The 24,413-nt window shown below is 47.6% G+C and overlaps 3 protein-coding genes and 1 long non-coding RNA gene across 6 annotated transcripts; 2 read left to right on the top strand and 2 right to left on the bottom strand.

Moving 5' to 3' along the window:
- Nucleotides 1-116: 116 nt before the first annotated feature.
- lgsn (lengsin, lens protein with glutamine synthetase domain) lies at nt 117-3,214 on the bottom strand. Its single transcript, XM_040185500.2, has 4 exons — nt 2,925-3,214; nt 2,069-2,756; nt 1,507-1,673; nt 117-1,367 (listed from the first exon to the last, which is right to left on the bottom strand). The coding sequence occupies exons 1-4, from the start codon at nt 2,946-2,948 to the stop codon at nt 174-176; spliced, it is 2,073 nt and encodes a 690-aa protein (XP_040041434.2). The 5' UTR covers nt 2,949-3,214; the 3' UTR covers nt 117-173.
- Nucleotides 3,215-4,933: 1,719 nt separating this feature from the next.
- ptp4a1 (protein tyrosine phosphatase 4A1) lies at nt 4,934-10,578 on the top strand. 3 transcript variants are annotated; one of them, XR_013450537.1, is made up of 7 exons: nt 4,948-5,119; nt 6,664-7,307; nt 7,593-7,685; nt 8,306-8,436; nt 8,737-8,811; nt 9,490-10,063; nt 10,338-10,578. XR_013450537.1 is itself a non-coding variant. In XM_040185587.2 (6 exons), the coding sequence occupies exons 2-6, from the start codon at nt 7,203-7,205 to the stop codon at nt 9,605-9,607; spliced, it is 522 nt and encodes a 173-aa protein (XP_040041521.1). In that variant the 5' UTR covers nt 4,934-5,119; nt 6,664-7,202; the 3' UTR covers nt 9,608-10,578. The 3 variants fall into 3 exon arrangements, 2 of the variants coding, with proteins under 2 accessions (XP_040041521.1, XP_077935912.1); XM_040185587.2 differs by having other exon boundaries at nt 4,934-5,119; nt 9,490-10,578; XM_078079786.1 differs by lacking the exon at nt 6,664-7,307 and having other exon boundaries at nt 4,938-5,119; nt 9,490-10,578.
- A 492-nt stretch (nt 10,579-11,070) lies between these two features.
- col9a1a (collagen, type IX, alpha 1a) lies at nt 11,071-23,999 on the bottom strand. Its single transcript, XM_040185504.2, has 32 exons — nt 23,859-23,999; nt 23,175-23,249; nt 22,647-22,685; nt 22,502-22,564; nt 21,589-21,642; nt 21,444-21,479; nt 21,205-21,228; nt 20,528-20,581; nt 20,239-20,292; nt 20,092-20,124; nt 19,696-19,752; nt 19,410-19,463; nt 19,235-19,288; nt 19,074-19,127; nt 18,628-18,681; nt 18,477-18,530; nt 18,306-18,359; nt 18,030-18,083; nt 17,896-17,949; nt 17,758-17,802; nt 17,607-17,660; nt 17,407-17,460; nt 16,801-16,854; nt 14,859-14,930; nt 14,115-14,150; nt 13,956-14,000; nt 13,709-13,741; nt 13,342-13,488; nt 13,175-13,229; nt 12,742-12,930; nt 11,963-12,040; nt 11,071-11,711 (listed from the first exon to the last, which is right to left on the bottom strand). The coding sequence occupies exons 1-32, from the start codon at nt 23,931-23,933 to the stop codon at nt 11,518-11,520; spliced, it is 2,052 nt and encodes a 683-aa protein (XP_040041438.2). The 5' UTR covers nt 23,934-23,999; the 3' UTR covers nt 11,071-11,517.
- On the top strand, nt 21,855-22,881 carry LOC144383081 (uncharacterized). The gene is made up of 2 exons (XR_013450538.1): nt 21,855-21,990; nt 22,176-22,881. It is a non-coding gene; the product is annotated as an uncharacterized LOC144383081 (long non-coding RNA).
- Nucleotides 24,000-24,413: the final 414 nt, after the last annotated feature.

The raw sequence follows: 24,413 nt of genomic DNA, 5'->3' as shown, positions 1-24,413 counted from the left end.
TTAAATAATTGAAAAATATCTACAATCCATGTAATGATAATCATGCAGATTTCCCCACTGAGGGATCTTAATAAAGTATCAACATAATATATAAAATGAAAAAAAAGCTATCGAAGTTGGTTTTCATGCTTTTATTTGTGCGGCAGGCTGCTGTACCATGACACAGAGGCTTTCTAGATGAAATATTCCAGGCACTTGTTCCTCTCATCGTCCAGCTCTTGAGTCTCAATCTCAAACTTTTTCATGGCGATGAAATACTGAACAAACGGCTCTCCGAGGGTGCTGCAGATGACGTGGTCCTCCCCCAGGGCCTCCAGAGCGTCGTCCAGCTTCACGGGGACGGCAAAGTCCCTCTGCTGGTTGGGCGCTTTGTCAAGACCGCCGTCGAAATGCAGGTTCCGCCGGATGCCGTCCAGTCCCGCGGCCACGGTGGCAGCCAGCACGATGTAAGGGTTGGCCATCGCCGAGCCCAGCTTGTTATCGATGTGCGTCTCCCTCCCACCGTGACACTTGATGTTGAAGGAGGTGCTGTTGTCGTTGCAGCCGCACGTGGCGTACAGCATTCGCTTGGGGTCTTTGATCGTCTTGGCCATGTGGCTCCTGCAGCTGAGGCCGGGCGACATCAGGCAGCTCAGGGCGGCGGAGTGGGCGAGGAGCCCGGCCAGCCACTTCCTGCCGATCTCGGATAGCTCGGCGGCCTTGTTCCCGCTGACGAAGAGGCTCTGTCGCCCGTTGGCGTCCCACAGGCTGTGAGAGAGCACCCCGGCGTTGTACAGCCCTTCATCGGCGAAGAAGCTGGCGATGTAGCTGTGCTTGCGAGCCATCTCTTTGATGCCGGTGCGGAAGGTGAAGGCGCTGTCGGCGGCGGCGATCCCGAACTCCGGCCTCAAGTTGATCTCCATCTGGCCGGGGCCGCTGGCAGACGCGATGCTGTCCACGTCGGCGCCCATGCAGTACATGCTGTCCAGCAGCTGCTGGAAGAAAGGCAGGTCGTGGTTGCCCAGCAGGGTGGTGGCCGGGAACAGAAGGGTCTTGGGTCCGATCCGGTCCGGCGCTCCCAGGACGCAGCACTCGTAGGTGAAGGACGAGTGCAGAGAGAACCCCAGGCTCTGCAACTGGCCGAGGAGCTGCTTGGCGATGAGGCGAGGAGAAGTGCGAAGGGGGCTTCCCTTCACAGTGCAGGGGTCGCAGATGACCCGGGCGGTCTGCTCCGCCCAGGGTAAAACTCTGAAGGTCGAAAGGTCGGGGATCAGAAGGACGTCACTGCTGAAGTTGGCGGCGTTGGCGTTGTCTACCTCGTTGCTCGTGGGGCTCAGGGTGAGCTCCAAGTAGCTCCTCGGCATCGGTACCCCGTACACCGCTTTCTCCTATGAACGCAATGTGTGCATCCAAGCAATGATGTAACCCTTATCTTTTTGAGAATAAATGCCTTTAGAAGGAATAAACAAACCAAAAATTGACCAAAAGAACTGATGGATAGATAGATAGATGTGGTGAGGTGATTACATGGAAGAAGCGGACTGGCACAGTCTTGGACCTGGACACCCCGTGGAGGTCGGTTGCCTCAAAGCGGACAAAGTTGATGTTTTCTCTGGCAATCTGCTGCTTGATTTGCTCCATGGCTGTCATGAACTTCTGGTTCCCAAAGATCTCCACAGTCTCGTTTCCGTTATCTGTGGAAGGAGTTATATATAATATAGTACATCTGCAAAAGCATTCGATATTCAGTTCAGTTCTGTTCAGTTACAACACCGAGGGAAGAGAAAACAAAAGATCCAAATCTAAAACTAAAGATTAAAGAGATTAAAGAGTTTGATCCTTCAGCTAGAGATCAAGTTAGCTCTACAAAACTGAAGAATCGGTTAGAGAGACTATAAAAGAAATGTCTGTTTTGATTTCCGTCAATAACCGAGTCCAGGTCCAGTCCAACTTAGAACAGAACTTGGAGTGAGACAAAGATGGAGAAAAGACAAGATCTTACACGACACGATTTGCTCAATTTGAACTCGGTAAGCGAAGACTTGCTATAAACTACACCCGGGATAAACTTAATCAGAGGTTCACCAACCCGTGTGAGGAGCTCCAGTCTCTCCCCAGGAGCCGCCGCTTGCATATGTGTTGTCCCCAACTCCAGGCTGCCTATTTGTGTTGTTATCGGCCCTGACTGAGCTGGATGAATCCACGGCGGAAGGCTGCTGAATAGACGTGCCGTCCCCGGACCTGGCCCCCCTTCTGGAAGCGTCAGACTGGGGTTTGAAGGTGCTGAACGTCCCGCCGGGGCTCTCGTTGTCCTGACGTGCGCATGGCCTTCCGCCGCCTCCGCCGCCGCTGCTGCTCCCGTGCAGGCAGGTGTAACGACTCCCTGGCTTCCAGTCGTCTCTTCCCCGGGGGCTGAGCAGATGACTGTCCCTCAGCATGGTCTTCAGCTCCTCCATGGTCTGCCGGTGGACTCCCGAATCCCCGAAGGACACGCCGGTTTGAGAGGACCCCTCCGTGGTCCAATCCTCCCCGGAGGCAGGTTCGTCCAATGCGGGATCATCGGCCGGCTCCGGGGGCCTGTGAGGCAGGGGGGCAATGCAGATCAAGGTGGGGGTGTGTGGAGGTAAAGGGGTGCTGGAGGGCGGGTGGACGATGGATGGACCTCCTCTTCGGCTGGCCCAGTCCACACGGTGCGCGTGTTTCGCCGTCACTTTCACCCCCTTCCTGGTGCCCTGCAGGCTCATCCTCGAGCCGTCGGTTTGGTCCTTGCCTCCACTCTGGAAGAGACAAAGGAATGTTCAGGTTTGCGTGAAGAGTGTGAGGATTCGCTTCAAAAGGCACAGATGAAGGTTTTTTAAATCCTTGATCTGAAGCCAAAGCAAGTGAATCCATACACACCTTTGTGTTTAAAATACAAAAGAGAAAGATAGACTTGGAGTTGTTACCTGGAAATCTTCAGAGTCATTCATTTCTTTGTTTTGGTTTCATGAACTGTGATTTGGGCTTTGATAGCCCTCCTGTGAAGGCAGCGCTTCCCTCGCGCATCAATCTTTATACACAATTGGTACAATAGTGACGGATTGGAAAATTCTCTTTGTACCCCCCCCCCTCCTACCTCCAGCCCCCCACCCCCGCCCTCCCAACACCCACGGGGGTCCGGCGGGAAACTGGCAGCGTCCGGCCTGCTGGAGGACACGGCGCGGCCGCCGCTCCCTCTCATTGGCTGCCGGGGAGGACCATTCAGAGCCCCTTTTGTGTCGCTGCAGAGTGAAACTGCAGAGGTCAGCGGCTCTGCTCCGGCTTCCAGAAAAGGTGTGGGAGCAAAAGTATTCATTCCAGAGAGATGCAACCACACGACTACGAGGAACCAGACAATGGCTGAGGTCAACGTTCTTTATTTCTACAGAAATATAGTGGTTTACTACGAGGGAATTTCAACCAAACGCGTTCTTTAAGTAAATGTTCTTTCTGTCATTTCATCAGGAAGTTTAAATCACGAGGTTCAAGCAAACGTGACTCAGGAAAATGCATTATTTGAATTGTGAATAATGCAACATAGTTCAACAGCATCACATTGATTCAGATACTTTGCAGCTCTTCTCCAGAAGTGGCTGTAAGATCATTGAGGTTAGGCTAAAAACAGATAGAGGCCCCCGGCTTATGGTTTGGCAGTGAACTGGAATTGATCTATTGGAAGTGAAGAATACTAATTAATCAATGTTTCTTTTAAAGTACGTATGTCTCTCCAGGAACCTTTTTGGAAAGCAAAATGAGGATTCAGAAATTAGACACAGATGACGATGGGAATTCAAACATCAAGTGGCCTGACAAAGTTCATTTAATTAGGAATAAATCACCCTAGAAAGCAGCGTCACATCTTCTTAGTCTCAATAATATTGACGTAGAAGCCTCCATTCTCACATATAGCTACAAAAAATAAATCTCAAAGGATTTTAGTAATACATTAGGTTTTATTTGGGCGTTACAGATGATAGTAAACTTCTGACTAAACAATGGAGGTGGGTAACACTTCATTAGTGCTTCATTTGTGACATACATTATATAGTTAGATAGTTTCAGTAGATCAAACACCATGTATGTCTATGTATCTCGTCTGGGTGTATAGCAGCTGTATCGTCTCTCTTTTTGGTTATCAATGTGATCATCTGTGAGGGATTTAATTTCCTGGATGTTAAAAAAAAAACATATATAACTGTATATAACTGTGAAATACTTGAATGTAATATTATGGAGAGGCTAAACACAATATATAATTGCACACATTATATTTCATAATAGTATGCGTCTCATACAGTCTAATGCACTGAGAAAGTGTATGAACTTGCCAGGATGGACATCTGGCCGGTTTTTGGTTTGATGAGTGAACCGCTTGAACCGTCTGACGCGTTTTGGAGCCCGTGTGGTGGTTGCAGGGGATGGAGGGGCAGCCAGAGGCCTCACCACCTGACCGCTGCAGCATGCAGGCAGGGGGGATGTCTGGGCAGAACACCTCGCGTTCACCGGGTGGGGTTTTAAAGAGCTGCATCAAGCTCGCGATATTTCAATGTAGACCGCACCGGAGGTTTTCTCGGTTTCCCTTCAAAATAAGCTTAAGGTGTGCCATTAAAGGGTACAAATGTACTTGGACGGAGTAACAAACAAAAAGTACTCATTGCGCTTACTGGCCTTTTCAGTATGATATTTATTATTTGATTGGGTTGAAGTTATTGGTGGATGAATGTGATTAAATTGCATTATTTAGGCCGGTATGGGACACATATTTAATTACACATCACATACTGCTGGGTGCCTTGTTCATTTCACCAAGTCATCAATAATATCTCAATCCCTGACAAAGCACGTTAATGTACATGTCGAATAGCTGAATGTATACGACCAATTGCTGATACATTTTTTCGAGTCAGCACCTGTTACGTTTTATTTTGAAAGTCCTGGCCGGAAGCTGTCTGAGTCTTCCTCGGCATCGTGACGCTTTTCGTCGCAGCGGATCAGGAGACTTCGGCTCCGCTCGGAGAAACACGCGGGACTGTATGGTGGAGAACCGTTTCACACCTTTACCTTTTTTCTGCGGACCGGCTGCATGATTAAGCTACAATCTTCAATGAGTAAGCATATCCCAGTAAGTACCGTGTGTCTCCGTGACCGCCATGTTGTTTCCACCGCGTCGGGGTTTGTGTCAATCTGTTCGTTATCTTTCACCAGCTGGCCTCCTTCCCCGTTAAAATCACGGCCTGCTCGACACAACGGCAAAGAAAAAGCGTGAAAGAGCTCGCAGACTCCTGCGTTAACTTGTTGATATCCCTCTAGCCGTTGCCATTAACCGCCCCCCGGTGAGCGTTGGGCTCGTTATCCACGGGTGGTGCGGTGTTCGTCGCGGGGAAGGAAGCGGCCGTCGGGATGCGCAGCTCGGAACTTCCTAACGGATAAAATGGACGCCCTTTCCCCCCCCCCCCTCCCCGAGTCACGGGCGTACAGACTAAATGTCGCCCTCTCTGCCGCGTGCCACTCGGGACTGCGTGACACGAGCCGTCGCGTTTGGTCGCCGTGGAGCAGTTTTTTACCGTCGAGTGCTTCGGGGCCTCTACCGGGGGGGGACGATGGCGTCCGGTGCCCGGTGTCCCCCACCTCACACAAAGGACGCGCCGCGTCACGGCGTCCTCCGTCCAAACCACCGCTCTGACGCGTCTCGTCTCCTTCGCCGTTCTCTTAAAAAAAAAAAAAACTCCCTCGCCGTCATTTTGGAACTTTCTTTGTCCTCCGAGCAATTATTACCCGCACGCGAAAAATGCCGGAGGCCGGAAAATACCGGATTAGCACGAAGCGGCCGCGAGCCGCTTAGCGCGTGTTCTGTTATGTGCCGCGGGGACACGACGGACGCCCGCGTCCCGCTCGGCGGTCACGCAGATGCGGGCTCCGAAGGTGCGTGCGGGCGGCGAGTCGGTGCTCGGTGAGCGGGATCACAACACGGGGCGTGCGCGTGGAAGCCGGAGGCCTCAGTTATGTCAGATGTGACACATCCTCCCCGTTACACGCCAGCAGCCGTTAGGTAAGACGCGCCCGCGCCGCAGTGCCACTTTACGTAAGCGGCTCTTTATGTTTTTATCTCTATTCCTCCTTCATATTCTGCTGGAGGTCTTTTTTTTTTAACCCCAAAAACCAACATGTACAGGGTGGGAATCGAACCCACGTCTCCGTCTGTTTTTTAGTCGAGCAGTTGTTGATGAAGAGGTTTTGTATGCAGTTTATTATGATTGCTTCATTGTTTGATGGCTCATTACATCACAAAGTAACGCAGTGTTTGCTTTTAATCATTTTGATGATTTTATTTTAAAATGCCGTTTCGCCATCATGGGTGAAATTTGTATTTTTTGTTGCCGATACAATCGTTATTTTAAAAAATGTGTAATAATATCACTGACTAATTAAAGAAAAAGGAAAACCACCACTTTGTTTAGTTTTTCAACTCGAATGTAACCGTAGGACCTAAAATTAAGTCATTTTCCGTCCCTGCACACGCACCTCGCCGACCACGGATTCTCACACGACTAGTTAGCAGAAAGCCAAACCACAACCAAGAGCCCAAAAAACCCCTCCGCTGATGTCCACTGTTCCCCTGAGTCCGCTTTGTACCCTAAATCCTCCCCCCTCCGTCTCCTGCAGCAGTTCTGTGGTGTTCTGGGTCGCACATTTATGGAGTTTCTGAAGGGCAGTGGGGACTACTGCCAGGCTCAGCACGCTGCCTATGCAGACGAGTGAACGGCCGAACCCGCCATCCATCCCGCGCACTTGAGCCACAGCGGGGACCCCGGCTAGTTGGCAGGACCGGGACGCCTCCCACAACCAGCGACAACTCGGCCTGGATGGGGTAACTTCACCCGCTGCACACTGCCCTCGTCGGCTCTCCGCCTGGCCCGAGTCGAGGTGGAACCAGCCCCCTTTTTCCTTTCTTTTCTTTTATTCCCAAGGAGAGGGTTTTGAGTTATTTTCCCTTTCTTTCAACCTTCAACTACCTACGTTTTCACATTGGCCCGTTGCACCCTTCATTTCCCCCCCCCCCTTTTTTTTAAGCCAACCTCAAAAAAGACGGGAGGATTTTTGTTTCCTGGGTTTCTAAAAGCTCGTTGGACGTTTCTGTTTTGACATTAGTGTTTTTACTCTGCGGAGGACCTTTTGGGTTTCGTTTCCTTTTTTACGTTGTCACAATGGCTCGTATGAACAGACCGGCCCCTGTGGAGATCACCTACAAAAACATGAGGTTCCTCATTACCCACAATCCCACCAACGCCACCCTGAACAAGTTCATCGAGGTGAGCCTCAGCGCCGTCGGTCGAAGGTCAAACTTAAACTGCTTAATCAGGTTCATGGGGGACGTTTAGTTTGTGTTTTTAAAAGTAGTAGAACTGTACTGAATGGTCACATTACAGGAATCTTTAAAGATAACGTGGTGGCAATTGTTTAGAATATTGTTTCATAATGAAATAAGCTTCCGTTAGCAAGACACATTTGAGACTTAAGTGAATCAGTATTGTTTGTGAACATGCGTGTTGCTTGAGATTGAGCTTTCTAACGGATCCCATGATGCGTCTTCACAGGAGCTGAAGAAGTACGGAGTGACCACCGTCGTGCGAGTTTGTGAGGCCACTTATGACGCCACTCTGGTGGTGAAAGAAGGGATCCAAGTCCTGGTGAGTTCTGGCCGACGGCCGTTTGTTAGCATCGATGCACCAAGTTTTGGACTTTTAAATATCACCTGTTGCACCGCTGAAAGGCATGCTGGGTACAGCGCGCTCAAGAGGAGGAGACCGGAGACGTTTTATCAGAGAAAGTTCTGACCTCAGCAACTTTCACCCTGAAGTAGCCTGTTAGCACAAATCGCTAGCTGCTAGCAATCGGGTTCTTCACATTAGCATTGCACTGCTAAGTGAGTCGTTTGTGGGGGGGTTCATCGTAATAGCTGCACGGTTCACATCGCTCTAACATTTTTATAACCAACCGATATTGATTTCCGAGATGATCAGACGAAGGACACAAGGAGCTTTTCTTTCTTAATGATTGAAGCGAATGATCTAATGAACCGATCATCAAAACAGCTTCTTTTTAAACGAGCGGTGTAACCACTAAATGAAATCCACACAATGTCAGCAGGGACGCTGACGGGCAGACAACCCGGCCGCCCCTCCCCCTACCACAACATTTCCCTTCCGCCTGCAGCCGGTTCAGCCCTCTCACCTCCTTTGTTTTGGTTTTCCAAGAGACTGGGCCGATGACATAGTCCCCCCCCGCCCCCTCTCTCTTTCTCTTCCAGGATTGGCCGTTCGATGACGGAGCTCCTCCCTCCAACCAGATCGTGGACGATTGGCTGAACCTGCTGAAGCTGAAGTTCAGGGAGGAGCCGGGCTGCTGCGTGGCGGTGCACTGTGTGGCCGGTCTGGGCAGGTGAGCCGTCTGACGCCTGTTTGTCATGTGATCACTGAGGAACTTCTGAAAATGTAACTGAACTCCACCGTTGTTCTGCTTTCAGCTTCAACCCTGACTGTTTGTTCTCAGAGATCCAATAAATGCTCCTGATCGCATTTTATTTAACGGTCGCCAATCAAACGTAATTTCACACTAATGGTTAACGTGAATATCTGTCATAAATCAGCTCTGGTCGGTTCCACCACTAACTAACCGTCATCGCTTTCGACTGAACATGAGAATATAATCAATAGTAAGTGGGTCTGCCCCCCCCCGCAGAGCCCCGGTTCTGGTCGCGCTCGCCCTGATCGAATGTGGGATGAAATATGAAGACGCTGTCCAGTTCATACGACAGTAAGTGAGACTTCTAACAAAGACTGTTTACGTTAGTTTGTCACCTTTTTAAAATATGCATAGTGACGATAAAACCTATATGGGGATTGTGAATAATACAGCAGCTCATTTCAGGCTCCACCTCCCGAGTGTTGTTAATCAGTACGAAGCATTAATTAGATCGATAACCCTTCATAGATATTAGGATCAAATTGAATAGTCGGTGATTCTGTGGTGAATGTTCGATAACTTCACCGCCTTCATTTTTTCCTTTTATTCTAACTTGGCTACTAAAAAGCAACATTCCAGTAATAATGGTTTACATGCAGTCGTACATGAATGATATACACCTTTATTTACTATTTGTAAACGGGACGTTAGTTTAGAAGAATGTTGTTTTATTTGAGAAGCTGATTTGGTCTCGTGATTCTTCAAGAAAAGACTGGACCTTCTTTAAGCCGATGATTTGCCCGCAGAACGACCTTTTATCACGAGGTTATTGGGGAATTTCCACCTTCAGCAGATAGGACTGGGTGGATAAAACTGAATTATTTAAGCTACACTAACGCTGCAAAATCTTTTGTATCTTTGGACTGTTTATCTTCCAGCGCTGCACAGATATTCAATAACTGCGTGTGAGGCGGCGCCTGTGTGTTTGTACTGTTTACGCGTGTGTGTGTCGCCCTGATCCTCCTGCAGGAAGCGCCGCGGAGCGTTCAACAGCAAGCAGCTGTTCTACCTGGAGAAATATCGTCCAAAGATGCGCCTGCGCTTCAAAGATTCCAACGGCCATCGCAATACCTGCTGCATCCAGTAGAGCCAACCCCCCCCTACCATTTTAACCATGCCTGCTTGCTGCCTGGCAGGCTTGTTTTCATAGTCGTTGTGTTGAAGTATTTTATTTTGGTAAACCATGTTCGCGGTAAGTCAAACTGACCCCCTCCCCCCCCCCCCTTTATTAAAGTAAATTGAGTCATGTAATCTGGAAGCCCCATATTTTCTCCTCCTCATAAACCCGCTAAGAGGGGCAGCGCGTGTCATCGTTTTAACTGCTGGATGAAGCGTTTTCCTCGTTTACGAACCCTGAGAACGTCCTAAAAGACGTCGGCTAATTCGTGTCCCGCTCAATTTTCTTCCGGTCCCGTTTTCCAGACTGACGAGAAAGAGGAATGCCTTCCTTCAAATAGATGGTTCATCCGTTAATGCCTTACAATCGGAGTGAGACGGAGGCCGAGGGGGCGGAGTCTAACCGCCCGCCGGCATTTGAAAAAAGGTGTTTTCATTTTTCTACTCAGAGCAAAAAAAAAAAAAACAACGGAACAAAAAAACCTAGAAATCGTTGCCTTTGTCTTGTGCAGGAAGTCTCACTTTCAGTAACTATTTTTAATATACAATGCTTAAGTGTTGCAATATTTGTCAATTGAAAGTCTAGGAATTTTATTTCTTTTCTCTATCAAACCTTCTGTTTACTAATTAACTGCCATATCCACAATGTGATTTAGTTTTTCTATTTAATTTTTTTAATTTCAGTTTTTTTTTTTTTTCAGATTTTATTTTGCTTCAAACTGGACTTCCAACGTCTGCGATATTTTGTATCTCTTTTTATTTGACGTCCGTAACTTAAGACTTGGATACTTGATGATTTTATGTATTTGGAAATGTGTTATTATTATTAGGTTGGCTATTTATACTATCAATGGATGTGTGATTTAGTACCGTGAGCGACAACGTTGTACCTGTTCACCAACCTGTGAGTTCATTAAATGATTCCCTGATGGGCAGATCCGTGCTGATGGCTCGTGGTTCTTACTCAAACTCTGCAGCAGCTTCACTTTACGGATGGAGTTTGCATTTGGTTCACTTCTTGTCCTCCAGTTGAATCGAGTCTTTGTGCGAGCCGTCATTTATATTCGGTTATTACAACAATCAACTAAAGGCACCGATCGGAGGTCTGAAGTTAGAATGTACTCGTCTATTGAACATTAAGTTAGTTCTTTATTTCATCGTCCTGAGAGAATCAAATGTCATTTCTGTTGTATTCAATTATTACACGTGTAAGGCAATATTTATTTCATAGGAGCTGTCTTATGTTCAGGTTTAATCATGTCCTCAGTATCGTCTTGAGTTAAGAAAACCCTCATTGCATTAAATGTCTTTGGTGCTTTAGTTGGACTTGAAATAAATACTTTGGTTTTTGGTCTCGTTCTCTAAATAGGATTTTATTTATGCACAACGTGATAAACTATTCAATGTTTTTGTCGATACAAAACATGCCAGAGGTTATCAAAACGTGTTTATTTCCTCCTTTGTACAACTCGATGTCGCCTTGAACTGTGATATAATAAATAAGTCATAAAACTGCCAGGTTTTCATATAAACTACAGTCATGACAACAAATATCAAACATAAGCGGACAGATTAAAGCGGACAGATGCTCAAACAACACCCTGCGTTCCAGCTGTATCATCTGTGTATTGACACATTTACATAAACGCACAGAACAAGGTTCAGACTCGCTGCTGCTCGGGTCGAAACGTTCTTCTCCGCGCACGACAGACGGCGTCAAAAGGGCAAATTGAGGCCTTTTCAAGAGCTGGATTTGGCTTCTCAGTGTCCACCTTCAGCTCGTAACCAAACCGCCTGGCTTCAAGGGAACCGAAGGGCTTCTTCCAAATGAGCTCACAGAAATAAAAAGACAAATGTCCCCCCCCTCACCCCGGTTCCTCCTCACATCTCATTGGGGCCCTTCATGCTGGACATCGGCGACGCCACCATGGGCGCGACGCACTGGGACGACTCGCAGTAACCGGTGGCGCCGGCAGTGCCGGGGGGCCCGGGAACTCCCGGTACACCGGGAACGCCGCGGGGGCCCCTCTCCCCGTCGCGCCCGTCCGTGCCGTAAGCCGCTCGGCCGGGTTCACCTGAGAGGAGCAGAAGGAGGTCGGCGTAGAAAATCCAAGTTTATTCATTTATCAATGTACGCCTGACTTCAAGGAATTATAATAAATGATGTGTTATCATCCCACGTTTAATTCATTTCTCATATATTTTTACGACATTACTTTTTTAGAATTATAACCAAGGTCCTTCGCTTCGGTTGAATAGTGCTCCGGTGCACCAGACATCGAGGGCACGTGTTCTAAAATCACATTCCTTAGTCATCATCACTTGCCTGGTAGACCCGGGGCCCCCGGCGCCCCTTTGGACCCTCTCTCTGTGGGTCCTCTGTCCCCTCGGTCGCCCTGGTCACCTGCACAGAGGACGCGCATAATTGAATTTGCCGGATTTAACCGAGAGTTCAGGGTCAGTCTTCAGAGCTCATCCGTTCCCTCGCTGACACGGAGATGAACCGGATCGAAGTGGGTCAGAACAGGATATAAATAAGAACACGGGAGACGGAATGAACAACGAACAAGGGATCCCTTCAGAGGGGACCAGATGAACGCGGACAATTCCTCCTGCAGATGCACCAATCAAATCTTTTCCCAGAACCAACTCTAATGCGCGGAGTTCAAAAGGGAGTTTTCATGTGATGAACTCCAGGTCAGCAGGCGCTGCTGCCCAGACGTTCTGCTTTGAGTCTTTAGCGTGAAAAGTTTTAGAATCCAAAATGTCCAAAGACACCGAAGAGAGATGGCGTATATTTACTTGGTGTTACGATCATACTCTGTAAAGAGGAGTGGCCGTAGTTGTTGTGAAGTCGTATTGAGTCTTTTTCCTCATTGACGTCTATGGGAGGAGAGGAGTCGCCCCCTGGTGGACGTTAGAGAGAATGCAGCTTTTTGGACACTATCGCGTTGACCTGGCACAACCAAAGGTTGCCGCCTGGTGCCGTCTTGGAAAGTGTTACTGGTCCTCCAAAGAGTTTGAGAATCTTAACTTCATTTCCCCCCAGGCAGAAACAGAAAGCGTAACCTTGAAGTCACATGACCACGCCACGTGAAAACCCACCTTTGGGTCCTTTGCGCCCTATGAGCCCAGCCGGACCCTTCAGACCGGGCAGTCCTCGAGAGCCGGTGTGTCCGGGGAAGCCGTTCTCCCCGTTGGGGCCCGGGGCTCCGGGAGGGCCGGGGGGGCCGGGGATGCCGGAGATGCCGGACTCGGGCCTGGTCAGGCTCGCCGCCAGCTGGGCCAGCTGCTCTGTGACACAGCAGGACACGTCGCAGGTTCGTATTCAGAAGCTCTATCAGCAGCTGTTTGGGCCGTTCCAGTAGAAGTGGGTCTTACCCAACGTTCTGCGTGTAACTATTATGCTGTCATGTTGATCAATGCAAAAGGTCGATTGTGTGTATATATCTTGTTGAATATGGAACAATACTCCGTCTGATAACATCCAAACATATATATCAACTTGTTGACGGGTGGGAAAGACGTACACGCTTACCTTGCATCACCCGCATGCAGACCTGTTTGATGTGTGTGTCTGTCGGAGATTTTCCCTGAACAAAAACAAAATGTTGCTGTCAACGAGGAGCCATTTGTTGACTTTAATTGACGAATACCCGGAATGATCCAATGTACAAACATTCTGGAGATAAAAAGCCATCTCACCGCTGGGCCCTGCCCCCCCGGCAGGCCCGGTACCCCCGGGTCGCCCTGCATGCCACGAGGCCCCCGCTGGCCCGGCTTGCCCTCCTTGCCCTGCTGTCCTCTGCCGCCCTCGGATCCTTTGTTCCCCGTCTGCCCCGGGGGGCCGGTCTGTAATCAACACGAGCAGGTGATTGCAAACTCACGATGGGGGCGGGGCTTTAAGCAGGGAGGAGCTACCGTGGTTCGAAAGAAGCTTTTCATGGTAAGCTCAAAACGTCACTGCTTCACAATAAAGGTCAAACTGCAGTAAAGCCACAGATTAAGCTCTTTACCCTCATGCAGGATGTAAACAACAACGCAAGAACAAATGAGCATCTCCTTTACGTACCGATCCTTTCTCCCCCAGTTCTCCTTGATCCCCCTGAAAGAGAAAACACGCCGTCATAAATCCACTAAGTTGATCCTGACGTTCGTAGCAGCTGTTAAAGTAGAAGGGAGGATTATATGTTCATACATATCTCACAGTACAATGCTTTTACTTCCACTACATTGTAGTACGTGTTTTTATTTCTCCCTCAACAAACAAATCGCAATGAATGCATGAAAACAATTTGTTTCAGTCGCCGATCGCTCACCAGTTCTCCGGCATCTCCCGCTGTTCCTTCAGCACCTGCAGATCCCTGAAATTAAAAATGCATCGCAGAGTATTTTCATCCATTTCATGTGCTGCAGCTAAACACTGTGTGATCTAAGATTCTGTTGCACGCGTGTTATCTGCAACCTGTGAGACGTACCTGGTCTCCTTTTGGACCATCGAGACCGACGGCCCCCTGAGGAATGAGAAAAGGATTTGAGCATCTTATACGACTCAATGTTCTCCAATGGCATCTGTTCTTAGTAATAAAATATGATACCCTACAGCCTTTTCACATGTTAAATATTGGTATTTTTTTCCTGACCTCGGTTGCTGATTAAATATGGATCTTACTATTGTAAGTATGGTGCTCTTTTGTTTCAGCATTAGCACGTTCAGTGTAAGTGTTCAGAAACTTTGCTGTCTTAAAAGCTGCATTCTGTGTAGTGACCAGCAGGGGGCGACTCCTCTGCTCCCATAGACGTCTATGAGGAAATGACTCTACTTCTCTGCAGTGACCAGCAGGGGGCGACTCCTCTGGTTCCATACAAGTCTATAAGAAAATGACTCTACTTCTCTCTTGATTTATTCCCTCAGTAAACATTGTAAACCCGAGTTTATGGTCTCAGTCTCTAGTTTCAAGTCTTCTCAACGGAAGCATGATGTTTGTTTAGTAAATTATGGTCCATTTAGAGTCAAATAGGCCATAAAGCAGAGGATGCTGTAGGGCGGGGCTACTGTGATTGACAGGTTGCTATCACAGCTTGATCTGATCTGGGAGCTGTCACAGCGTGAGCCCGAGTACGTTCGACAGCAACCTCAGTGTGCTGACGAAGCGCCGACTGGCTCCTGATTCTTTGGGGTTCATCTTTGTGTTCATGATGCGTTATTTTCTGTCTCTCACCCTGTCGCCCTTCTCACCACGGTAACCAGCAGGGCCAGGAAGCCCGGGAAGGCCTGGGTTCCCTTTGATTCCCTGTTAAAATATGCACACACACAAATAATCAAAGACACACACTCAGATTCACAACACAAGGCCGACTGTGTGAAGGGAAACATCCCCCCCCCTTAACCTGAGCACATCCGCAGTAAAAATATAAACATACCCAGCTTCACATCATCATCTGATCTGTGAGGCTGGACTGGAAGGACCCCCACCCCCCCACCCCAGAACCCCCCCTAGGACTGGAGTACAGTGGGCCAACGGGTTTCAGGCATTCCTGTGGAACAGAGAGTTCTTTCAGGGCTTCTCGACTTCTTTTTCTGCTATGACCCCCCCACCCCCGAAATGAAGAAAAACCCCTTTGGCCATCGGATTTGTGCAACAAGAGGCCATTCATGCCCGATCGCGGCGGATTAGAGACATAACCACAGCCACAGAAGTTCATAAAAGACCTGCCAGTCTTCAGCAGACGCCTCAGCTCCCAGATACCAGGTTTCTCTTGGCGAGCGACGGAGTATTACGTTCAGTATTTATGGACACCGGCTGCTCGTCTTGTGTTTCGCCGTCCTGACCTCTTAGTTTGAAATAGAGCCGAGGTTTTGAGCAGGAAGGTTCGGCAGATTATGATGTTTTGAGCTTGAGCTTTATCCTAATATAGAATATAATATATATACATGTTTTTATATCTGCTTGACAATCCGTACACGGTCTAATCTTTAACAGTATTACTGTAATCCTGTTGTTTTCCCCTCAGGTTTAAGTAGTGCCTCCAAAATAGCAATGTTGTTCCTACATTTATCTTTACAATGAAAACAATATCTTTAATCTATATCTCATTTATGGCATTCATACATATGAAACACAGAGAAAGAGCGTTCTTCCTTCCAAATAACTCAATTGTCCTAAAATGTATGTGTGTGATTAGAAACCAGTCCATTACAGCTGGTGAATCAATGAGCTCGTCTCGACTTGAAAAACTTTTTTTTTGCTTGACTTATAACTAATGTTTGGAGTGCCCCAGGGTTCTGTACAAGGACCACACCCCTTTTTTGGCACTTTTCTACGCTCTTGATTAGGGTCAAAGTTATTATTCTTAATTTTTATTTAACTTTGAATGTATAAACAGTACTTATATAGTGTGCACCTGTGTTGATGATTTGCTGGATGAAGCCAGATATCAGGTTGTGGGTTTTATCTCTCCTGAAGATTCTCCAGTAAATGTCAGGGTACAGAAACTAATCTATTTAACTGTTACCAGCCAAACATGGAATTGTTTTGTAATGATGATGAGATTAGAATTAAGAAGTAATTCTTGTGGGTTGATTAAGGGAAAGTCTGACATGATTTACAAGGTTTTTTTTTAAATATTTTGTGTTATGGGGTGTGGGTGGGAGGGTTTTAATGTAAATCTGATGGACATTAAATTACTCCGGTTAACCTTTGACCTTAAATTAAATTAGCATTAAATTAATAATTATTATGTATTTTTATGAATTGCTCTTGTGTTTTCCGCCTGGTCCCGCCCACTGCGCTGTGATTGGCTCCTACTGTCTAACACCACTGTCTTGAGATTGAACTTGAACTTTAACCTTCAAAATTTAAAGACTCACCAATGCCAGTTGTGGTTTGACCCGCATTCTGTATTCTATACTTATATTTTGTACCTAACCATAACCATAACCATTCTGTACCTAACCATAACCATAACCATTCTGTACCTAACCATAACCATAACCATTCTGTAACTAACCATAACCATAACCATTCTGTACCTAACCATAACCATAACCATTCTGTAACTAACCATAACCATAACCATTCTGTACCTAACCATAACCCACTCACACTGCGTCAGTCAGGTATGTAAGAACAATGATTCTGCACAGGCGCTATGAGGTCTCACCCGGGGTCCTGGTGATCCCAGGGGCCCGTCGGGCCCTCGCTCTCCTCGTGCGCCCTGAACCAGAGGAAAAGGACATTTTAATGTGGAGAAAAAACACGAATAGATGCATAAATGTCAAATCACAAATGAAAACAAATCAACGTTTCTCTTGAAAATTGAAAAATAAATGTACTTTAAAAAAAAAATCCCTATTATAAATTTGAGCTGCAAGTTACAAGAAGCTTAGTTCTAGTTTCTCTGTCATGGTTTAATGTTGTTTTACCACGTTGAGGCGTGTTAGTTTTTTAGCTTTCATCCTTTACATCGGCTTTAGCAACTGAATTTAAGTCATCTGAATTACTTATTTTTTTGCAATGTGTCATATTAAATGATGCGAAAGGCATCATTTAATATGACACATTGATGTGGTGGATCCACGCTCAAGTCAGGTTTACTTCTCCTCCAGGAGACGAAGGATAAATCACGTCAATAACCCTCAAGGAAACATGAATCATGTTCCTTTTGACCTGCTTCAACCGGACTTTACGCGTCACGCGATCTACAAATGCCGCCGGGACGGGCGTGAGTGTGTGATGGTGCAGCGACGCTGAACTGAAGATGACTCACTGGTCCTCCTCGAGCTCCGGCCGGTCCCACCTCTCCCTGCTCGCCTCGCTCGCCCTGCAAGCAGATAAACCGCAGGACGAGATCACAAACAAACAAAAACACGCGTCGGTTCTGCTTTTAAATCGTGTGGTTTTCACAAAGTTACACTGAAGCTTTTGTTCTAAATCAAATGTGTGTGTGTGGACCCGCTTTACGCCTACTTGTTTCCCTGGGGACCCCATCTCCCCAACAGCACCGGGATCGCCCGGGGTACCCTGGTGACAAAAAGCGGGAAAATGCAGCGGTTTATTTCACCGTGAAGAAGCTTCATCTAGAACTGATGACGCTGTCAGTGACGATATCGGATCATACCGCTGCGCCACTGACTCCCTTCTGGCCCCACGCGCCCGGCAAACCCTGCATGAAGACGGGGAAAGCAAAGCGTCAAACAATCGCTCACTCTGTGGATGAAGAATCAGGGCATGCTTCTGGGTCAAAGGTCACACTCACAGGAAGCCCCTGTGGGCCAGCGCCACCCGGAGCCCCATTTTTCGCAGTGAGACCCTGAAGAAACAACCGGAACAAACATTCAGACGACCTTCTTTCTGCCTGACAGCACACTGGTGCGTACGGACACTAGATACCTTGGACCCGGGCAGACCAGGTATCCCCTCACGGCCGTCTGGTCCGGCGAGGCCCTGAGGACCAGAAGGATGACAGGTTTACGTGGATAATTATTTATATATATATATATATATATATTTATACAAGATAATTATCTGTTCAAATGAAGGGAGCGGCCGGAACTAAAGAGCCACAACTCCATCGGGCTTAAAACAGCAGCCGCTGGATCAACGGCGTCCACCGGGTTGCATTGTGGGAATTATGCAGGAAAAGTGAGGAGATGAAGCGGCGCTCACAGGCTCTCCCTTCGGGCCCGGCACTCCTCTGATCCCCGACGGACCGGAATCCCCCTAAAAACCCGAAACACAGGCGGAAGCATATCGTGTTCACCGCAGGAAACTTGGCGGATGATTCGTTTCTTCACAGCGGTTTCGCAGGTGTTTTTCGGGGGGGATTTAAGATCTCACCTGAACTCCCGCCGGTCCGAGCTCCCCGACGACTCCTCTTTGACCCCGGTCGCCCTGAAAGGTGTCATCAGTTTGGGGTTTTATCATTTTTTTATGTTTAATAACAAGCGGGTGGGGGGGGGGGGGGGGGGGGGTGAAACCAAAGACTCACTGGGGCCCCCTGGATCCCGCGAGGACCTCCGTCACCTGGTTGTCCACGAGCTCCCTGATCGCAGAAACGGAAGCATTTCGTCAGGAAAAGCCAATTTGTTCATCTATCGATTAATCCTTTGATCAACACTGACCGTCCCGGTTTGAGGGGATTTAATGTACTGAGCAAAGCACGATGATGAGGAATATGGCACAAACTAAATGAGAAAATAGCTAAAAACAGACCTTCAGGCCACTTATGTGACTCACGTTGAATGCATTTCGTAATGAGCTTTTATTTTGAAATGTTTTTGGTGTGTGTCAGGTCCCAATTGGATAATTGGTAGTGTGACGTGTGTTTTTGTGCGTGCTCTTTATTCCTTCTGTAAGAAGCCTGGAGCTCAGTCTCTTCTTGCGTGTCGCCTGACGTCTTTGCGTTTTTGCGTCGGCGCGTTCGGACGCTCTTACCCTGTCGCCTTTGGGGCCGCTGATTCCCTGGAGGCCTCTCGTTCCGCCTTGGCCCTAAAACCGTTCGGGCGGACGGAAGGAGAAGAGAGAGAAAAGCCGCGTGTTCGGTACGTTCGTCTCGTTGTGAAGCGTCGTTAGAGAAAACGGAAGGAATATTTCACCGGTGGTCCTTGAGCGCCGACTTCCCCCGTCGGTCCTTGTTCGCCTTCCTCCCCCTGAAAGAGAAGCTCGCTTATTGTTTCCATCCGCTGCCCTTTACGTCTCACTGGACAACAATGTGTCCCGGGGCGGATCATAGAGGCAGCGAGGGTTGGGGGGGGGGGGGGCGCGTGTTACCTTGTGTCCTTGTCTTCCAGGCTCACCGGATTCACCTTTGACCCCTTTGTGGCCCTGAAGGCAGACAGACAGGAAGCCGTATTGTAGAAGTTGTTATGCACCATTCATCACATGCAAAGAGCGAAATGTTCCACCCACTCGTTTCGCTACAGATTCACTTCATTCTTTAAGATGATCTTTGGCGTCTTTTTTTCCCAACTCATCGGCGGTAACGTAACGTTCCGTTTAGCGAGAAAGAAACCGTGTTGCCGAGGAGCGAAAGTCAGACAAAATGTGTTTCACTCACTTTCATGCCGGGGAGACCAGAATGCCCGTTGAGTCCGGCGGGGCAGGCGTTGGGACACTGAAACACACAACAGCCTATTTGAGGTCATGGAAGAGCCCGGCCACTAGGGGCCGCCACTCTCCAGGCCCCCCCCACCCCTTCCATGAGCTCAGAGAAAAAGGTTTAAAGCTCAAAATGTGTTTTACAACACAAATATTGTTGAAACTTTAAATCATGAAACTTGGTAAATGACTCTCGCTGACTTTGTGGTTACATGTCAGCCATGTTTTCAGTGTTTATAGCAGCGGAGTACAGCTGTAGCATGTTTAGCATCGAGCAAGTGCTTTTATTTTGACGGGGCAGAACGCCATTTTGTTGAAATTGTTGTAAATAAATGTCGTCTGTGGTCAAACTCACCAGCTCCTCGCCCTTGTACACACCCGGAGGACCCTGGGAAAAAACAAATAAAAACACATTACTCTCACATGAGCTCCGGTTAACCTTTGACCTTTAACCTCCTGCAGAGTTAGTACTTAACGTCAGTCAAATTATAATAATATTTACCCGCGGCCCAGCAGAACCAGGGAGACCCACTGGACCTCGCCCGCCTCTTGCTCCCTGTGAGAGATTTATAGAAAGTCTTTAATCACAAATACAACTATATAATATATATTTAAATACACATAACATTTATCCCAATAATTGGTCAAAATAAATTAAATGACAAAAAGATTATAATGTATAAGACAAAATGTTAATATATCAAATATATTGAAATCAAGTAGTAACGACATTTAGAAACCTATTTATTGCTCGTTTTAGTCGTGCATATGAATCGGACAGGTGTACTCACAGGTGGTCCCACTTTGCCGAGTTCACCTGGCAGCCCGTCGGTGCCGGGGAGGCCCTGTGAGCACACGGCCAAGCACACCTTGTGAGCTAAACAAACGTCTTTTCATAGAGCTCATCTCAGTGCGGTGACGATGTGCAAATAAATATGTCTAAAGTAACAATGTTAATGCAAGTACGCAGTTACTTAATACTCACTATAGTATTCCCTGCTCATTACTGCAGTAATACTTGTATATAGTATACAGACATCTACTTCACTTCAAATCAGAGGAAATGTTTCACTTTTTACGCCATTCAATTTATTTAAGTTTCTTTACCTTAATCCATCAATAGTTATTTTTTTAAATGAAAATAATATATATTTTTATATCGAGTACTTTTACTAGTACTATTCTACGTCAGTGTTTCTCTCCCCGCTGTAAACTCTCGGTCATTATGAAAGTAACAGATTTAAGAACCAATGACCAATTTGTCTCATGAAAATAAATATGATTTTAAAAAATGAGACCAAGTGGCCAGTAGCAGTTAAATGTACATTAAATCTCAAAAGTATTAGGAATATTGTTTCTGCTCAGCCGGTTGTTTGCATGAGACGAAATGAACGTGGGCGTGTCGGCATCATCCGGGTGAACCGGTAACCGTGACAACGCCGTGCTTAGACACTGTGTGCATACTCACATCCAGCCCGTCGGCTCCGACCCCCTGCGGAGAGAAATCAGCGATTCAAAGTGGTCTTTAAATAGATTTTTTTTTCAGTCAATGATTCAGTTTAATATGATGTGAAGCAGAGAAAAGAAGGTCGTCTGCGTATTTGAGAGGCTGAAAACGTCCTTTTCTGTCTAGGAAATTACTTCAAAGATTAAACACAAAGTAATTATGAAAATAGTTATCAGATGTAATTGTGGTTTGTTGCTCACCTTCTCTCCCAGAGAGCCGACGGGCCCCGACTGTCCCTGAAAATAGACAGAAACAAAAGCCCTGAACTCGACCAATATAGAACATTCTACATTATATGTATAACAGAAAGACAAATCCAACAGAATAAAGCAATAATAAGGTTACTTTTTGTCCTTTAGGGCCCCCCAGGCCCGGATCTCCAGGAGGTCCGACGGGTCCCTACAAAGATGACACAACGTTAAAAACAAAACCCAATGATGGAACAAATGTTTGAGTCAGAGCATCGTGGTGAAGCTTTCCAGTGAGGCTTCATCTTGAGAGAATCATTGCTCCCGTTAGAACAGTTGTCACGTTGATTGTTCTGATAAAGTTGTTCCATAAACCTCCAACGTTACACAGATGGAATAGTGACGCCATCACTAAAGCGACGGCACAGTGGGACAGAAGGTGAAGGTCAGCGGGAACGTAGAGGAGATCTTCTGCTCATGACTCCACTTTGACACAACGTGTTCTAACTGCTCCGGTTCCTCCACCATGTCTCCATCCGCAGGAAGTGATCCTCTCGAGGTATGAAACCTCCTCTGCCCGTGTTCATCTCTGTCATATGAGGAGGGGGCGTGGCCTTCCGTCTATTAGCCCCTCCCCTCTCAGGCCTCCTCTACATGTGACCTTCAGAAAACACCTGAAAAGCCAAACGGAAGCTGTGTATGTTCCTCCTCCTCCACCCAAAAACCAAAACGATCTCCTCTCAGCTTTGCAGTGTGATCGACTTGCTGATGTAGGCGTAGGTGCAGCACCTTCCTCCACCTCTTTCCACACTGAGCGGTTTTGGAGCTCCGTGAGCTTTTCCACATGAAGCTCTGGATGTGTTCTCGGCACCGTCACCACGGCAGACACACTGGGTCCATTCTGCACCACCTCCTCCCAGCACGCGGCCCGCTCTCCTCCCACCCTCCACCCTCCCACCCTCCACACACAAAGAGCCCTGTTTCTGCCAGGAAGCCACTGGAGGCCCCCAAGGAGCCGGTCGCTTTAAAAAGCGCCGCTGACGGGTGCTCCGTCTGGTGTCTCCACTCACGTCCGCCCCCGGGAGGCCTGCTGCTCCCGGAGCTCCGTCCCGCCCGTCGTCTCCGCCGGGGCCCTGCGGGCGGATCAAAGAGCAGATCAGTCAGCCATCAATCACACGGCCGGGTGGGGGGGGTGGGGGCGAGAAGTCCACTCACCGGTCCTCCGTCCACCGCGGAGTCTTCTCCTCGGTCGCCCTGCAGGAGGAAGGTGGTTGAAGAAGTTAGAGAGGGTGAAGGACAGCGCGTCCACGTGAGGACATTAAGGGCCCTTCTGCACATTCCTCTGGGGGTTTTAAGGGTTCATTTAACGTGGTACGTCATTTAAATCATCCTCCACTGAGCCGTTATCCCTGGATGAGTGACTTATTATTGAATTAAATGATTTACTGACTCTTTGTTTTTGGTGCATTGATGGAACTCGAGCTCCTGAAACTATGAACACGTTTCTGTTTACATTCAAGAATTAAGAGAAACATCATCATTTCCAACTCATAGTGCTGAATTTAATCTGAAATGATCTGACTGTCGTTTGGTCGAACAGCAGCCCCTTAATCCTTGTGAGGTCCATTAATCTTTCTTCGTATCACATGAGGACTGTTTTTTTTATTAAAATAACTCCTTCTCTCCAACCTGCTGAGCTGAGCCGATTAAACTCCGACCCGATTCTCAGCTCGAGAAACTCACATCAATGCCGTCCACTCCGGGCACGCCTGCTGCTCCGATGGGCCCCGGGGGGCCTCTGGGACCGACCGGGCCCCTCTGCAGAATAAACACACGCATTAAAAAAAAAAAAAAAAACGTATGCGTTTTACTCTCACTGGATTTCATCTGAGCAGCTCACACAGACGCTCATTGTTCGGGCGGGTTGAGAGGAAACTAAACCCGGGTTCCCGTTATAGTCCCATTACACCACCCGAGCAACGGCGTGCGTTCGGACTGCACCTCACCGCTTCCCGGTGTGCACGCTGCATCAACTTCATGAAATCATTGTCTTTTCATAAATAATGCCGGTTAAAACCTCTTCCCCTTAAACGAACCCAAACAGCCACGTGTCACAAAGGGATTTTCATAGGTGGTGCCTGACAATCCGATACTAAAACCAGAAATAAAGTACATATTGGTCCTTAAAAATGTTCCCTATGATTCAAAAATATTTAATTTAGTTACATTTTATGTAAAAAAAAGGATCACAGCGACATGTACAGTTCCATTCAAAAGAAACACAAACATAAACTTGTTCTTAATGATCAGCCTCAGATACTATATTATTAAATTGTCCGTACACAATATAAATATAATCCTACGACAATAATCTCTGCAAACACCGACTTGCTCCTGCAGGAATAAAGAGCTTTTATATCTTCTTACCTGAGCCGAGCAAATCAACACGATTTGCAGCAAAATCACCAGCAAAGACTCCCGACAGATCCTGGAGAGAGCCATGGTCGTCCCACGGCCGAGGAAGATTAGACGGTCCACCTGTCAGTCTCCCCCTGACTGAAACCCCACCGCCTGCTGGAAGGGGAGGACGTTAGGAGGTCCTGATTATTCATAAGAAGCTCAGCAGGAGAAGGGGTGGGCTTCTCTACACAAACAGGGTGGGGTGTATTTACCTTTTCCATGAAATTATAATAAATCTGACCCCATAGTCAGTTGAAAGTGACCGTGACGTTGAACGATTTCGAGGGTTTACCTGAGTTCAAGGTTTAGAGGAGAACAAGAGGCCTGGAGGAGTTAAGTTGTGGGCGCATGTTCTGGTTTATTGTCATCATCCAGGATCCAGCTCGACTGGTGGACACAATCCAGGGATCGTCATGACGCTCGCTGCTCAGTCAGAGCTGAAGAACAATGTTTTAAATGTTGAAGATGTCAGCCATATTACTTGGGCAGAGAACTGTTTTTGTTGCTCTTTAACTACTGGAA

The sequence above is a fragment of the Gasterosteus aculeatus genome, chromosome 9, assembly GCF_964276395.1.
Source record: "Gasterosteus aculeatus chromosome 9, fGasAcu3.hap1.1, whole genome shotgun sequence".
Lineage (NCBI taxonomy): Eukaryota > Metazoa > Chordata > Actinopteri > Perciformes > Gasterosteidae > Gasterosteus > Gasterosteus aculeatus.
This window is presented reverse-complemented; position numbering and strand designations above follow the sequence as displayed.

Bases quoted from the DNA above. Each gene is read 5' to 3' on its own strand.
- ptp4a1 (XM_040185587.2), top strand. From the start codon at position 7,203: ATGGCTCGTATGAACAGACCGGCCCCTGTGGAGATCACCTACAAAAAC. The intron at 7,686-8,305 runs GTGAGTTCTGGC...TTTCTCTTCCAG, and splicing joins AAGAAGGGATCCAAGTCCTG to GATTGGCCGTTCGATGACGG. The intron at 8,437-8,736 runs GTGAGCCGTCTG...CCCCCCCCGCAG, and splicing joins TGTGTGGCCGGTCTGGGCAG to AGCCCCGGTTCTGGTCGCGC.
- col9a1a (XM_040185504.2), bottom strand. From the start codon at position 23,933: ATGGCTCTCTCCAGGATCTGTCGGGAGTCTTTGCTGGTGATTTTGCTG. The intron at 18,682-19,073 runs GTAAGAGCGTCC...TTCTGCGATCAG, and splicing joins GCGGCCCCAAAGGCGACAGG to GGAGCTCGTGGACAACCAGG. The intron at 18,360-18,476 runs GTGAGATCTTAA...TCGGGTTTTTAG, and splicing joins TCGGACCGGCGGGAGTTCAG to GGGGATTCCGGTCCGTCGGG.
- lgsn (XM_040185500.2), bottom strand. From the start codon at position 2,948: ATGAATGACTCTGAAGATTTCCAG. The intron at 2,757-2,924 runs GTAACAACTCCA...TGTCTCTTCCAG, and splicing joins ATGACTCTGAAGATTTCCAG to AGTGGAGGCAAGGACCAAAC. The intron at 1,368-1,506 runs GTAATCACCTCA...TTGCGTTCATAG, and splicing joins TGCCAGTCCGCTTCTTCCAT to GAGAAAGCGGTGTACGGGGT.